Source organism: Danio aesculapii, chromosome 25 (genome assembly GCF_903798145.1).
Source record: "Danio aesculapii chromosome 25, fDanAes4.1, whole genome shotgun sequence".
NCBI classification, from domain to species: Eukaryota; Metazoa; Chordata; class Actinopteri; order Cypriniformes; family Danionidae; genus Danio; species Danio aesculapii.
The window spans coordinates 15682451-15699073 of NC_079459.1; the positions used below are offsets into that span (position 1 = coordinate 15682451).

Below are 16623 nucleotides of genomic sequence, written 5' to 3' on the forward strand. Positions count from 1 at the left end.
TAATAATATTGTTGTTGTTGTTAAAGAAACCAAGCGAATAAAGCCTATTGGTTTGAATGCATGCCAGATTGCGCATCGCAGCATCCACCTTTTCTTCACCTATAAATTAACTTCGTACTATATTCATAATCGAAGGTCACAGTAATAAGTCCCGCATATAAGTTGACTCGAGTAGGTTCACTGAGTTCACTCTCCATCAGCACGAGCTCCATCCCATTCCGCTGTCTCTTTCATCAGCCCATTGTGTGTGATGATCGCGCATGAGAGACCATCTACAGTATCAGGAGATGTTATAAGGTCCGCCTACGTCATCCTCCGCGTGCCACAGGAGCAGAAAAAACGCGACCAGCCATTCATGCTCGCGCGTGCGGCTCCGTCAGGTTACTATGCCACCATCCTCCCGTCGACGCTACCTGAGGGCGTCCTTTATTCCCGGACTGCGGCGTTTGGATGCTGTGTTCGTGGCGAATAAGTTCCACCGCATTATGCTGAAGTTTGAAAGTAATGCCCGAGGATGTTAAGTCGCCCGGAAAGCCGTGGTTGGGCGAAGGAGCGCGCGTCCTTTGTGCGTTCATTCATCAGCTGCTTCCCTGCTGCTTTGTTTTGAGGAGAGGCGGGTATGTAGCCCTTGTGTTTAAGAAAGTCTTGTGGGGAAAATGTGGCAAGTTTTATTTTAAGAGAGGCTGCTGGTCTCTAATCTAGTATTCTGTCGTTTGGAAATGAGTTGGTTTGGACGCGCGTGAGAAACGCGTTGTCTCGCTGTTTAACGGTGTCAGCAGTGCGCTGAATTATTAATGCTACTTTCTCTGTAAGTAACGGAACGGATTGTGTAGTTACTTAGAACAGAAGTCAAGTTTAAAAACGCACCTGTCGTTTTGTATTCATGCTGATTGATCCTCAGAAACATGATGCTGTCCCCTGAGGGGTCCGGAGACATCAGACATGCTTCTTCTTCATTGTGGACTATTTCTGCTTGACACAGTTTTTTGGGCTGATGCAACGGAGAAGCAAAAACAGGGTCTTGTAATGATGCAGCTGTAGATGATGATTGGTATACTTGTGTGAAGTGATGAGAGTGTCCTGTGTGTTTGTGTGTGTGTGTTTGTGTGTGTGTGATGTTGAGGGAATCTTCAGAAGGCTCAGATGGTGCAGTTGAAGTTCAGGTTTCACCATCACATTAATGACTGGAATCTTGGCAGCGTAAATAATCTGATTGTTAGGCTGAGGATGCTTCTGAGAAATGCTGGTAAAAGGTCGTTTTTAAAGGTGTCTTATGATAACAATAACTACAAATAGCAACATGTATACAACTTAAAATAATCTATCCTATAAATTGGTCGTTCTGTTTTATTCTTTTTGAAAAAAAAAAACTTCAATAATACCGGGCAATATGACCATCTCATATAACAATATCATCTCATTTCATGAAAACGACGCACAGTGCTTAGCTTATATGTGTAAGTACACCCCTCACAAATCTATCTTATAAAGTCATATTTTTAATAGGAGTCTATTAAGCATGGGACGATAACCCTTTTCACGGTATACTGTGGTTTGGAAAAGTCAAGGTTTTAAAACCGGCAAAATTTTCTGTACTGTTGCTAAGGTATATGTAAGATTTATTTTTTATATTTTTTTAGACAACAGTATGTTCAACAGAAAAAAATATTCAAAGATGACATGTTTACTGCTCCAAAATATTATAAAACTTTCCAAAAGTATAATATATTGTGTTCAAAGGGAAAAAAAGTTTTTGTTTTTACCAGACATTTAAAACCAATATATTTTAGAGCAGTAATCACAATACTGTGAAACCGATATTTTTATCCAAGGTTAGCATACCGTCAAAATCTTATACCGGCTCATGCCTAGAAGCTATACAATATTATATTTGTGCATATACATTACATTAGTCAGTACTGAAGCCAAATCTGGAGCTTATCTAACAAAATAACTTGCGACTGGTCCAAAAAGTAGTACACCCAAATATATTTTACAGAAAAATATTAAATACATTTAAAAAAAAAAGTGAGGAAAAATCAAGAGAAGCACAAAAAAAAAAAAAAAATGTTGAACTTTTGTAGGTCTAATAGTTTGTTTTCAATATTTTGCTTGAATTTAATTGTATTATCCTAAGATTATATATATTAAGATCTTAAGATTATTTTAATAAATATATCGGTTTGATAAGTCTGTTTTGTTTAAACACACCAAAATACATTGTCTATATTCACTGAGAAATGGAAAAAAATATTCATTTTCAAAATGGGGTGTACTCAATTATGCTAAGCACTGTAAATCACGATATAGTACCTTATCTGTAAACTTAATCTATGTTCAGTTCATATTCTGAATACATGTTAAGGACTATTTCTTCTTTGATTAAATATATATATATATATATATATATATATATATATATATATATATATATATATATATATATATATATATATATATATAAGAAATATAAATAAAATGTCAAACACTTTTCAAAAATGGATAACATGTCCAACATATGAATAGAAACTTTGCTAAATAAAATGCAAAATGTACATATAAAGATTGCAACTTCCTCATGATACCATTCATGTGTAATATTGCGCTTATATAAATTATGAAAAAGTAATACCATAAACAATGTATTTTGTGACACCCCTAGTTTTTATACCATATCTCTCATAATGTTTCTATAATCATAATTATAATAAAAATAACAATAATAATACTGGTAATCAAATAATATAATTGTATCATATTTAATCTGACATAATAATAATAATAATAATAATAACAAAAATAATAATAATAATTATTATTAATATTATTATAATAACTATTAATTGTATAAAAAATTGTATAAATGCACTGGACTGAGTTGTCTTTTAAATAGTTTTATATTAATTAATTATTCAGTTTAATGGTGTGTAAACTGTCAAACTGTGCAGTTTGTATACAGTTTGTTTAAATGATCATAATGAAAGTAATGTGTAATTATTATTTAATACAGTATTTATTCCATTATTATTGCATGTCCTTCATCATTACCTTTATTTTGCTTTATTTCAGTTGTTTAACACAGTTGTTATTTTTGAATCATTGTTTAATATTTAAGCTACTGATGGCAAATATGGTCGTTTAATAATAAACTAGTTTGTATTTATGAGAATAATTCTATACATTTTATGTATCATTTTTATTAAAATGTTAATCTTTATATTATAACAGTATTCAGTGTTGTTATAATTATTTTTTAAATTATTTATTACTACTACTACTACTAATAATAATAGCAACAACTATTGCTTTTAATGTTATTTGTCTCTTTTTAGTATTTTATTTAAATTGTCTTTTTTTTATACATTTCATGAACAATTGTATATATTTGTTTATACTAATAATTTGTATTATTTTATTTATTTGTGTTGTTAGAATAAATAATAACGTTTTTCTTAGGTTTTATTTCATTTAAATACTTATGCCATAAATACAGTTAAGTTTATCTGTGAACTTGATTTGATCTTTTTCAACGCACTGGGTTTAATGGCTCTCTAGAGGCACACCACATCTATCGGTAATCTCCAAATGAAATAGTGCTCCAAATGGTCTGAAATATCTCAAATCATAGACTGTAAAGTCACATTATGCTTTGCAGTCCATTAAGTTTCTATTCAGCTTTTGCTTGAAATATTAATGTTAAAACTCTGCTCTTGTTGAGAACAAAGCATTGCGCACACGGAACCGTTTCATAAATAATGATACATTTTTAAAAATCACCACTGGTATTTTGCATTTGAGTAAACTGTGAGCTTGTTTCACAGGGCTGTAAATATGAGGAAAACACAGGCCAAGCTCACTCAGACATTCATTACAATGCAGTATAGAACTAAAATAGAGCTGTGCTTGGTGGGAAAGAAAATGTTGTTGAGCTGTTGAGGTGGATACAATCAAATAGCAGAAATGCTGAATTTTTTCACTATCAGGGTGCTAATTATGAGTTATAAATCAATTTGGAAGAGGATGTCTGTCTGTCTGTCTTCAGAAAATGAAACTCAATAATCACGCTGTGGCTTTTGGAGGCGTGAAAGACTCGGTGAAAGCACAGTCCCTTAAGACAGTTCTGGAGGTAATAGGTAATAATAATGAACCGCTCTGATGATGAACTTTGGCTGAGGGATTTCACAATCACCAAAACAACATTTTAGATGTTGTGCAATGTCAGTCCACTGGTTTGTCCATAAATAGCATCCCATCATGCATATTTAGGCTATCACATGATTAAGTAAAACAAATGACGTTTTTATTTGCATGCTGGAATTTATTCAGCAAATGTGTTTCCACCATCCTGTTCAGGTTTTCGTTTTGGATAAAAGTTGATTCTATTCAGCTGTTTGAACAAGTTTTTTTGATGCACATTTTTCAAAATGTATGTGCTTCTGGGCATTTTCCTATATTTCAGTTGGAATATTTGTTTTGTGATTTATTGCAAAATATGCATACAAATAGGTGGATAGAAACATAGTTAATATTAGGACAATGGCAAAGTGGACAAAACAACTCCAAGAAGTTAGTTTGTCTTGTAGGTGATGTGGTAGTTTTGGACACTTTATGACAACATCAGCACACAGTTTGAAAGGCTTTCAAGAAAAGAAGCATCTACTCTCTCAAGGAGTGCACTATATGTTGTTGTTGTTTTCAGCATGTACGTGTCAGTAAACAGATGCAGCTGAATATGTGTGTGTGTGTGTGCTCGCTGTGGGCTCTGCTCATGGTCTGCTTGGTTAATGGGGTCTCAAAGCTCTTGGCTGCTATGCTCATGAGAGTCCCGATAAATGGAGGGGTCCATATTGGGCAGCACTTTTGCTGGGATAAAACAAGCCCTATTTCCAGCCTATTCATCATTTATTCAAAGTGAATATTCTGCCGTTCACGCTTCACTGGGTGCTTTATGTTTCGTTCAGCGCAGGGCAAGAGAGGCAATATTGGGTGGCCACGTGAAGAGCAGAAGCAGCATGTTTTTAACGGGGTTTTCTGCTTTGCCCTGTGCTGCTCAGTCTCCTTGCTTCAAGGGCGTCTGTCTTGTAATGATCCTGTTTCAGGCTCCTGGGGGACGAGTATTAGTGCAGGAAAAATTAACAGCACCTGCTCTGCCCATGGGCAGTCTGGAACCTTTAATGATGTCTGCCTATTAAACGGAGTACGATTTCATTCATGTCTGCTTTTGTAAAGGATGTATTTGAAGTATTTGTGTGTTATAATAATTGTGTAATAGAGGTAGTTACATTTTATTATATCATGCTGCTACTATACAGAATAATGCAATGTTTATAAAACATTTTATTTGTATACAGCTCATGTTACATTTCTGACTATTTTTCAGCTTAAATTTTATTTCTTTATTTTTACTACGACTTTTTATTATTATTATTACAGCATTATTGCTGTTATTATATTATTTATATAATATTTTTATATGTCTGGGCTTATAAAGGATTTATTTCTATTTTACAGATATTTGTTTATTTTTTGTTGTTTTAATAATAATAATAATTTTTTATTGTTATATTGTATTATTATAGTTTAATAGTTGATATAGTTCATTTTAGATTGTCTGCCTTTATCAAATATATTTATATTTTACTGTTGTGTTATGATGGTTCTTATTTTAATATTGTAGTTAGATTTTAAATAGATTTTCTATTTTGCTTATTTTTATTGTTACTGCTTACTTAATATTATATTTATTTAATATTTCCTACATTTATTATTATTTTACAGCATATTATTATATTAATATTATTTAGTAAATATAAATAAATAATAATAATAATAATAATAATATATATATATATATATATATATATATATATATATATATATATATATATATATATATATATATATATATATATATATTATTAATGTGTTGTTGTTGTTGTTATTATTATTATGTTTTATTTTTTTTAATGATGTTTAACAGAGCCATGAATTTTTCCACTATTTCCAATATTTGTTATTATTAATTGTTTTATTTTGGCTAGAATAAAAGTAAATTTTTATGATAAAATATAAATTAATAATAACAATTAGTTTTTAAAAAAACATATTTAGGTCAATATTATTAGCTCCCTTAAGCATTTTTTTTTGATTGTCTACGGAACTATTGTTATACAGTGACCTGCCTAATTACCCTAACTTGCCTTAACCTAGTTAAGCCTTTAAATGTCACTTTAAGCTGAATACTAGTATCTTAAAATATCCAGTAAAAGATTATGTACTGTCATCATAGCAAAGATAAAAGAAATCAGTTTATAGAAATTAGTTATTTAAAACTAATATGTGTTGAAAAACCTTTCTGTTAAACAGAAATTGGGGTTAAAATACCCAGGGGGCCTAATAATTTTGACTTCAACTGTGTGTATGTGTGTGTTTTTATTTATATATATATATATATATATATATATATATATATATATATATATATATATATATATATATATATATATATATATATATATATATATAAAAATTGTATGGGTTTAGAAATAAGTTGTTTAAATTTAACTTTTTTTTTTTAAATCAAACTGATAAACATCTGTCAAGTAAAACTGTTTTTATATTGTAGTTTATGTATTGATGTTTTATTTTGTCTGGGTTTGTGAATTGTTTATTTGTATTTAGCATATTAATAATAATAGCTATGATAACCACCAGTCGAGTAAATGTTTGTATTTTCCAGCACAGCGTTCTACATAAAAGGAGACCAGGTGGGTTTGATTCTCTGTCCAGAATATCCAAATTAAATTACACAAAGTATTGAATTTTTAATGTAGGCCGTTGCCTGAAAGGATTAGGTTCAAATTAAACTCGGGCTCAGTTTTTCTCACCAGCGAGCACGTGAGGCGCATAAAATAAAGACAAGCGGGAATGAATCAGCTGTGATTACACGGATCAATACAGCGGCTGTGCTGAGAGTCAAACTGCACTGCTGCTCCTCTGTTTCCTGCAGCAGCATCAGACTTCAGTCCTGTTCATCAGTGTGTGTGTGTGTATTGGCAGTGGTCAGCCGCGTGGAGCTCATCTGGAGGGTGATCTGCTCAATATGAGTCTGCATGGAGCCAGTGGAGGAGCAGGAGCCCTGGAGCAGCACAGAGAGAGGAGGAGGTCTGGAGACTGCTCCAGAGACTCTTCACATGACAGAGGAGAGGGTCAGCTCACCCCCTGCATCAGGAACGTCACCTCACCCATACGCCAGACACTTGGCGGTGAGTTCAACACACACGCTTTCAAATACAGTTCTTAAAGTCTTAGAGGTAGTATTCATAGTAATTGACAAGGTTCTTACGAATACTGGAAATCATTCAAATTGCTTGAATGTTAATCTAGAGGTTCAAGGATAAGAGTTTTCTTGGATAAAGTGCCTGTAGATATAATTGTGTTGCTTTCATTATAAGTTGTTACTAAATGGATAATAATAATTAACTTTTGTTTTTGCTTAAAATGAAAAATGCATTTGCCACAGGCATGATCTGTCTGTGTTTTTATCACTTGAGATGTGAGTAAAATACATGTGAGTAAATGAAAGTAATTGATTGTTTGATTTGGGATAAACAAGCCATCAAATCATTTCCATACTAAACTAGCGAATACAAATTAGCATCTGATTTAATATATTATGAAGTGTGTGTTTATGTATGTAAATATGTCATTTACCACACTTATAAAGTGCTAGAAAAGTGTAAATAAATGCATTTGTAAAGTGCTTGAAAAATGCTTAAATTTGGCTGTGAAAAACAAAACTATAAATTTAAGGGAGCAAATGTTTCATATGAAAATGTATTTTTATTTTATATATGTGAAAAAAGAACAGTTTAATGCAAGTGTCTCAAATGTTTGTGGTAATAAAATGTAAAATCGTAGGGGATTTAATGTTCATTATTCAGTGTAACTTACATTTTTGTAGAAATAAAATGTATTATTATTCTTAACTGTACTTATGAATAAGCTATCATACAAAATGGTATATATTATTAAATTGCAATAATCAAAACCTCCTTGTTGACAAACGGGTAAAATCTAGTGGTTTGATGGATAGTAGCAAAGTATAAAAAGTATAAATGCTCAAAATATGCCTGAAAATATATATATTTTTCTTTGTAGTAGGTTGTAGTTATATTTGTAGTGGACATCTGCTATAAACCTCTGTAAAAATGTATAATCGTCGTTGTCATATTTATTGGTCTGAAAAAGAAACAGGACACATTCAAATGTGACAGAAAACCATAAAGTCGTCACATTTTTATTGTTTTGGTTGACACTATTGCCATTGCCATTGCGTGAACAGGCCTTTATTGAAAAAGTTTATCTCTTGTGTTGATTCCTCAGAGCGTGAGCGGGATTCGGGCTGCTCATCGCGCTCCACCAGTCCCAGGCCTCAGAAAGCATGCTCCTCCAGCCTCTTCTACACAGACTCCCATGGAAAAACCCACAGCTCTGACATGATCTACGTCTGCGAAAACCTCAAAGAGGGCCCTCGCAGTTTGAGGACTGCTGAAAGAGTCACTCTGATTGTAGACAACACTCGTTTCGTGGTCGATCCATCCATCTTCACCGCTCAACCCAACACCATGCTCGGCAGGTACGATAAACTCACTCACAACATCCTGTAACTTTCTGAACTCAAAGCTTTCTTAGTCTAAAAAAAGGCTTATATTAAAGCCAGTCAGACAGACAGGTTGTGAATGTGCCACTTTAATATGCAATAGTGTGGCTTAACTCAACGTCCACTTATACAGCGCTGGTTGATTAGCTCCGCCCACTGATTCAAACTGCAAGAGGTAAATAATAGAGAGACATGTAAAACAGAAACCACAGATGCTGTGCAGGGCCAACTTGTGGAAAATCACTATATTTGCATTGCCTTCAAATCCCAACATTGAGAAGAGTGGATGAGTTATATTTTAATTAATTCAAAGATCATGTCATTAAGAACTTGGTCCATGGTTTGCTTCATTTTTACTGCGGATCCATTGAGAATTCAGGTACACTTTGACAGTTGATTTTTAGAAATATTTAAGTGTAAGATGACTAATAAATCTGACAGTAATGTCACACCATACAAGTGTGAGAAACTGATGCTTTGTCTGTTATTATAGATTGCTTGACATGAATTGGGTTCCCAATATACTTCAAATTAAATTTGAAGAATGAACTGAAATAGAATTTCAAACTAAATTCAGCCGAAACAAAGTTCATTTGGAGTTGGTTTCGACAGTTCAAAACAGCTCACCAAAGCCAAGTTTTTGTTGGAGTCTTGGCTCCTAAAGACCTTTGAGCTACCATTGGTACCAGTTACACAATTGGTGGATGTGTTGTGGAAATCTGTGCATTTTTTTCATCCCACGGTGAAACATCAGAAAATAAAAATAACATAAAAAAACAACAACAACACAAAATCGAGAACATGAAAACCCTGGAGGGTTGTGTAGCAAAAGATCGGTGACAGAGATTTTTTTTTTTGCATATGTCGCATATGGCAATATTATTTTCAGATCATCAAACCGTGCTGCACATTCTGAAGTGTGAAAAAATGGACCTCCTGATCTGTACTCTGCATTTGCTCAATAAAAAAGACCAAAGAGTGAAAAAGAACTTTGTTTGAAAAAATATCGGTGACTTTAGGGTCAGCGGTGTTGGGGGGGGGGGGGTTCTTTTAATGACAGCAGTAAACAACTGTAAGAGCTAAAAATTTACATTTAATTTTTTTTATACACAAAGTGTGCAGCTTTTGTCACTGCAGTGTATTCTAATGGGCTTCTGAAAGAACATTTTAAGTACACTACTAGTACATTGATATTCGTATACTTACTAAATAAAGTATACTTTTATACTTGACCTTTACTATAGTATACTTCTTTTTCCTAAAAGTGTATTTACTGACTTACTAAGATCAGTCTTGTTGGGTCAAAGCTAGGGATGCTCCGATAAGGATTTTTGCAGTCGAGTACTGATTTCTTGTCATGGTGATCTACTGATCTATAACTATAAAGCTTCACGCTTTATAATGGATTAAGCACATTTTCCTTCTAAGTATGAACCATAAGAGAAGATCTTGCCTTACCTAAGAGAATAAATCAAGGATGCTGCATATAATCCTTTAAACACGTCTCTTATAACCATTTTAGTGTGAACGTATCATGGCCAGAAGCAGCTTTACAGAAAATAAGTCATCCATTCATTTTACTCTGGCTTAGTCCCTTATTTATCAGGGCTTGCCACAGCAGAATGAACTGCCACAGAAAATAATATAATACAGGTATAAAAATTGTTCTGAAAAATTACAATGCAATTTGGAAACATTGTAAATGATGAAAGAAGAATTCAACATGTCTCAATCAAGAAAAAGTTTGGAGTGCACATTTGATGCATAAGAAGGTCAAATGCACACCTATAAATCTAATACGTCTTTACTAAAAGAAAATAGGCCTAAAAACTACTGTTTATTGCAATGAGTGTATTACAAGAATTTATATTATTAAATATTCATGTTAAAAAATAAATAAATTTTTTTTAACCTAATAATTGCAGCCAGCTTTTAGTGAATTTGCATTATTGTCAAAACAGAACTTTCAGTTGTTATATGTAAAAAGGCCTAAATACATGCAGGACCAAATTAAATATTTTGCTCGTCTTCAACTATTGACAGCAGATCACTCATAATGAGAAAGATAGAGGGATTTGCACTCGCTATATCTTCACTGCTCTATTCATTTAACCGAAGAAATGTAATGCTATTACAGTGCCTCATGTAATTATTATTTTTTTACAGGCTAAATTCAAGTCAAGTACCATATCTACTTTACAAATATTCTCAAAAGTATGAAAAATATGGTTCATATCCCTCAAAACATACACAGAAATAGGGGCGTTCTTATATGGTGATCTTGTGCTGATGTTTGATACTGCGCCCAAAAAAAATTCTTAAAATCTCAAAGTCAAATTTGGAAAGTCAAATGGAATATTATTTATTAAGATATTAACTTTGATTTCTGTCAATTTTAACGGTTCAAAAAGGTTTTGCAAGATATTTTATGTAATAAAATAAATTTTACACATAACTTTTGTTTTTTAACTTTTAAAAACTTCAGTTTTCACTTCAGCTACAGTCTGACATCTGTCTTAAAAATGCCACCTTTAAAATGTTGAAGATTTGCAATCATTTAAGCTGAAGGTCATTTTCATGTCTGTGTTCAAAAAGTGGTAGTGACAAGAATAGTACAAAATGAACACATGATTAATTGAGTTTGTGATGTTGTTGATGTATTTAACCATTGTTTTAAAGGATGTTCGGATCTGGACGGGAACACAACTTCACGCGTCCTAATGAAAAGGGAGAGTATGAGGTTGCAGAGGGAATCAGCTCCACCGTGTTCAGAGCCATTTTGGTGAGTGCTCTCTGCTTTAAAAGCTTTATTGAGGTTTTAAATATCTCTTAGGCCTGGTGGACCCCGCATATTGATTAAGTACCGGATTAGGCTGCAGTATCAGAATTCACATGACTTCAGCACAAACTGAACTGCTTTGTTAAAGCTTATTGCAGATGTATTTCACATATAAAAAAGGGAAACTCAGCAGAACATTTCCCCTGCTGCTGCCTCCTTTCTTTTAATATCTTTGAAGGCGAGGTTTTGTCCCCATTTTCTGTGCCCGTTCACTTCACTGAACTTGCTGAGATATTTTAATATGAATAGAGAAATGAAGATCTTCTAGTTGCGGTTGTCTGAATAAGTGATCGATATAATTATTATGGTATAAGTATAATTATAAGAATAATAATATTAATAAGTATGAGTGGTGAAATACAATAAATAAACCCTCTGTTCAAGAGACTTAAAAATAAGTAAAATAATATTTTCAGTCAATTAATTGAATAATACCTATTATTATTATTATAAAGCTATACTACAGTAATAAAATATGAGCTATAAAATACAAATAATTCATAAACTCAGACGTTAAAATTGTGTAACAACATTAGCACTGTTGCCTCACAGCAAGGTTGCTGGCTCAAGTCCCAGCTGTGCCAGTTGGCTTCTCTGTGTAGAGTTTGCATGTTCTCCCCATGTTGGAGTGGGTTTCCCCCCCAATCCAAAGACATGCACTATAGGTGAATTGAATAAACTAAATTGGCCGTAGTGTGTGAGTGTGTATGGGTGTTTCCTAGTACTGGGTTGCGGCTGGAAGGGCATCCGCTGCGTAAAACATATGCTGGAATAGTTGGCGGTAGGCCTGTGCGATTTGGGTTATTTGTTATTTACAATAACCTCTTTTTGTTCGGTGTCTGTGACTTTGAAAACAAAATATTCCCATAATACTGATGTCCTGTTTTTCTTTGATATTAATTTGTTTATTAATGCTTCTAAAGTGGCAGACGGCATAATACTACTCATCCGCATGTTTCTGTTTGTTTGTTTTTATTTTATTGTGGGCGTTCCGCATAGTTCGGTCGCACAATTCTGATTGGGCAGAATGAAAGTGTGCTCACTTAATTGGCTTGAAAGGTTTGTGCAAGACTTGGGCGGGGGAAATTAAATAATACATGTGTATTTCATATCGCAGCCTTTTGCGATAAGCTAGTCGCAATGTTTCAAATTGCAGTTGCGATTCGATTTCGATTAATTGCACAGCCCTAGTTGCCGGTTCATTTCGCTGTGGCGATCTCTGAAATAGAGCCGAAGGAAATGAATGAATAAATATTTTAATAAGCTATATATATATATATATATATATATATATATATATATATATATATATATATATAAATAACTCTGACATTTTTTTTTATTGTAATATTTTAAATATTTATAAAAAGCATTAAGTTATTTTGACTGCTAAAATATTAAGTGTGAGGGAGAGCGCTCATTTGGTACAATTAACATCATTAGAATATTAACATCTAGCTGTGATTGTGATTTTATTGATAATTTGATTGATAAATTACACTATTTGGTAAACAATTCTTATTCTCAAAATTCTGTTTATTTATTTATAGATTATATACACCATATAATCAATTTGATTGTATACAGCGCTCTGCTCAAACCTGTCTGTGTGGCATAGAAAGGGTTAAGCTTCTAAGCATGAAGCTCAGTGGAAAAAGCAGGACAGCGCACGTTAGACAGCACTACAAAAATAACAGCCATATCCAAGCTTTTTTTCCCTCTTCACTGAAGTGTTTTGTTCAGCGTCTTCATGCTGTCCGTATGCTGAGCTCTTTCCACGTTTGGCTGGCTTTAAATGGATCAGTGAAAAGTGGGAGAGCAGTGTGTGTGTGTGTGTATCTGGCATCGGAGCCATTTGCTTCTCTCTGGAATAAGTGCTGCTTTAGTAATGGCCGCCTGTTTGTTTTTCCTCTGCGTCTTTCCCTTTTAACCGGCAGGATTACTATAAATCGGGGATAATCCGCTGCCCTGATGGGATCTCCATCCCGGAGCTGAGAGAAGCATGTGACTACCTCTGTATCGCCTTCGACTACAGCACCATCAAGTGCAGAGATCTCAGTGAGTATTCTTAAACATGACGATTGGAGAAAAGCTGGTATTGTGAGCGTTTGGGATGTCTGAGGATGATGGAGGCGAGAGAGCAGAAGTAGGTCAGTGTCGTACGTGATGTGACTGTCAGATGTGGGTCAGTGTGAATTGTTTACGTGGTGCGCGCGGCTGTTCTGCCTTTATTTGTCATGCATATGTCTAAATGCTAATGAGCTACTTTGAATAAGACTGATCGCTGTGGCCTGCAGGTGCCCTCATGCACGAGCTGTCTAATGACGGCGCGCGACGGCAGTTTGAGTTCTATCTGGAGGAGATGGTGCTGCCGCTGATGGTGGCCAGCGCTCAGAGCGGAGAGAGAGAGTGTCATGTGGTGGTGCTGACGGATGATGACGTGGTGGACTGGGACGAGGAGTACCCGCCGCAGATGGGAGAGGAGTACTCACAGAGTCAGTACACTTTAACCATTACATGTTGTTACTGAAATGTCAATCTGCATTGGTAGCATTGATTGCATGTGGTTTTTGAACATTCATAAGCCAAGTGTTTCTACATTTCAACGATACTTCTAATTGTGTAGCTTGTGTTATGAGTAGGCCTGTCACAATAGTCAATATACCGACTTATCGCAAAATACATGGACATCATTTTCGGTGATACAATATACACTCACTGGCCACTTTATTAGGTACACCTGTCAAACTGCTTGTTGACGCAAATTTGTAATCAGCCAATCACTTGGCAACAACTCAATGCATTTATGCATGTAGATATGGCCAAGATTATCTGCTGCAGTTCAAACAGAGCATCAGAATGGGGAAGAAATGGAACTTACTATAAGTGACTTTGAACGTGGCATGATTGTTGTTGCCAGACAAGCTGGTCTGAGTATTTCAGAAACTGCTGATCTACTGGGATTTTCATGCACAATCATCTCTAGTGTTTACAGAGAATGGTCCGAAAAAGAGTAAATATCCAGTGAGTGGCAGTTCTGTAGGCTCAAATGCCTTGTTGATGTCAGAGGAGAATGGCCAGACTGGTTCGAGCTGATAGAAAGGCAACAGCATCTCAAATAACCACTCGTTACAACTGAGGTATGCAGAAGTGCATCTCTCAACGCACAACACGTCCAACCTTGATGTGGATGAGCTACAGCAGCAGAAGACCACACCGGGTCCCACTCCTGTCAGCTAAGAACAGGAAACTGAAGCTACAATTCACACAGGCTCACCAAAATTGGACAATAGAAGATTGGAAAAACGTTGCCTGGTCTGATGAGTCTCGATTTCTGGTTCGCATGGTAGGGTCAGAATTTGGCATCAACGACATGAAAGCATGGATCCATCCTGGCTTGTATCAGCGGGTCAGGTTGGTGGTGGTGGTGTAATGGTGTGGGGGATATTTTCTTTGCACACTTTTAGCCCATTAGTACCAATTGAGCATCGTGTCAACACCACAGTCTACCCGTGTATAGTTACTGACCATGTCCATCCCTTTATGGCCACAGTGTATCCATCTTCTGATGGCTACTTCCAGCAGGATAACGCACCATGTCATAAAGCGTGAATCATCTTAGACTGGTTTTTTGAACATGACAATAAGTTTACTTTGCTTAAATGGCCTCCACAGTCACCAGAAATCAATCCAATAGAGCACCTTTGGGATGTGGTAGAACGGGAGATTCGCATTATGGATGTGCAGCCGAGAAATCTGCAGTAACTGCGTGATGCTTTCAAGTCAATATCGACCAAAATCTCAGGAATATTTTCTGTACCTTGTTGAATCAATGCCACGAAGGATTACGTTCTGAAGGCAAAGGGGGGTCCAACCCGGTAGTAGTAAGGTTTACCTAATAAAGTGGCCTGTGAGTTTATATTGTCCATACAAAAAAAACCCAACTCCAGCAACATTTTAGCTGATTGCACAACGTCTCTATTGGAGGTGTCAGTGTGGTTAAAAACACTGTAATATTTACTATAAATGACCAGTATGTTATCATGTCGGTGTCTGACAACTGAAATTAGGTCTGGTAGCAGATATAGCAGCCTCTATTACTATTTACCTTGCACTTTATTAACATTTATTATTAATGTATGTAGGATATACGTTTTCACATTCTGATTCACATCTGATTATTAAATTGTTAAAATGACAACAATTAAATGAAATACTCTTAAGAATAAAATATTATAAGTTCTTTTGAAGAGTGTACTTGCATTGTGATGCTATTATATTGTCATTCAGGCATTATATAAGGAGTAGCATAAAATGATCTTAAAATGACAGTAGTATCGTTTATCTTAATGTATTTTGGTGCAGTATATATCGTACAACAAAAAATAGATTGTGACAGGCCAAGTTAAGAGCTTGACCTTTTGGATGATATAAAGGGAGAAGACCCAAGCAGACACCTATAATGATTCTGAACACTCTAGCAAGTGGATCGAATCTCATTTAAACAATCTGTCCCTTAGCAACACTCCTATAGCCACTCAGAACACCCTAGCAACAGCAATGCGATTCTCTATCCACTCAGCAGCTGTATAGTAACACTGTAATAAACATTCACAACAACACTCTGAAAAAACAGAAAACCCTAGCAACCGCCAATAGCTCCAACAGCTTCTACAAGCAAACATAAACATCCAGCACTTTAGCTGCTCTTTCATTGGATCGTCCTTCATCAGTGGATTAAACTGAATTCAACAGTGACATTTATATTAAACTGAACTGAATCAGATTTAATTGAAATACACCAGCATTCTACATCTACACTCCTGCATTCCTGAATATTATCATTTTCACTCTTTATTCTTCATCTATGTTAGGCTGCTTTGACATTATCTATGTTGTTAAAGCATTGTGCAAATGAAGATGAATTGAACTGAATGGACCAGCACACCTTGTCCAACCATGACTCTTAACAACACTCATAGTCAGCCACATAGAACACCCTAGAAACCACATAGCAACACATTAATTACCACTCTAAATGCTCATTAATAGGCGTGTTCAAATGAAAGCAAACTGATTGGTGCATGACGTCAAAGTACTGTAAAAGCAATTAGTGTATGGC

General features: G+C 34.8%; 1 protein-coding gene across 2 annotated transcripts in view; it reads left to right on the top strand.

Annotated features, from left to right (window-relative positions):
• btbd10a (BTB (POZ) domain containing 10a) overlaps window positions 1-16623 on the top strand; it is a 28659-nt gene that overhangs the window by 6484 nt on the left and 5552 nt on the right. The window contains exons 1-6 of one of the 2 annotated variants that reach the window (XM_056452038.1): window positions 352-617; window positions 7060-7265; window positions 8386-8638; window positions 11342-11444; window positions 13439-13559; window positions 13799-13996. In XM_056452038.1, coding sequence (XP_056308013.1) covers window positions 505-617; window positions 7060-7265; window positions 8386-8638; window positions 11342-11444; window positions 13439-13559; window positions 13799-13996 — 994 coding nt within the window. In that variant the 5' untranslated portion in view covers window positions 352-504. Of the gene's footprint in view, window positions 1-351; window positions 618-7059; window positions 7266-8385; window positions 8639-11341; window positions 11445-13438; window positions 13560-13798; window positions 13997-16623 lie in introns of those variants that run through there. The other variant, XM_056452037.1, reaches the window with a different exon arrangement.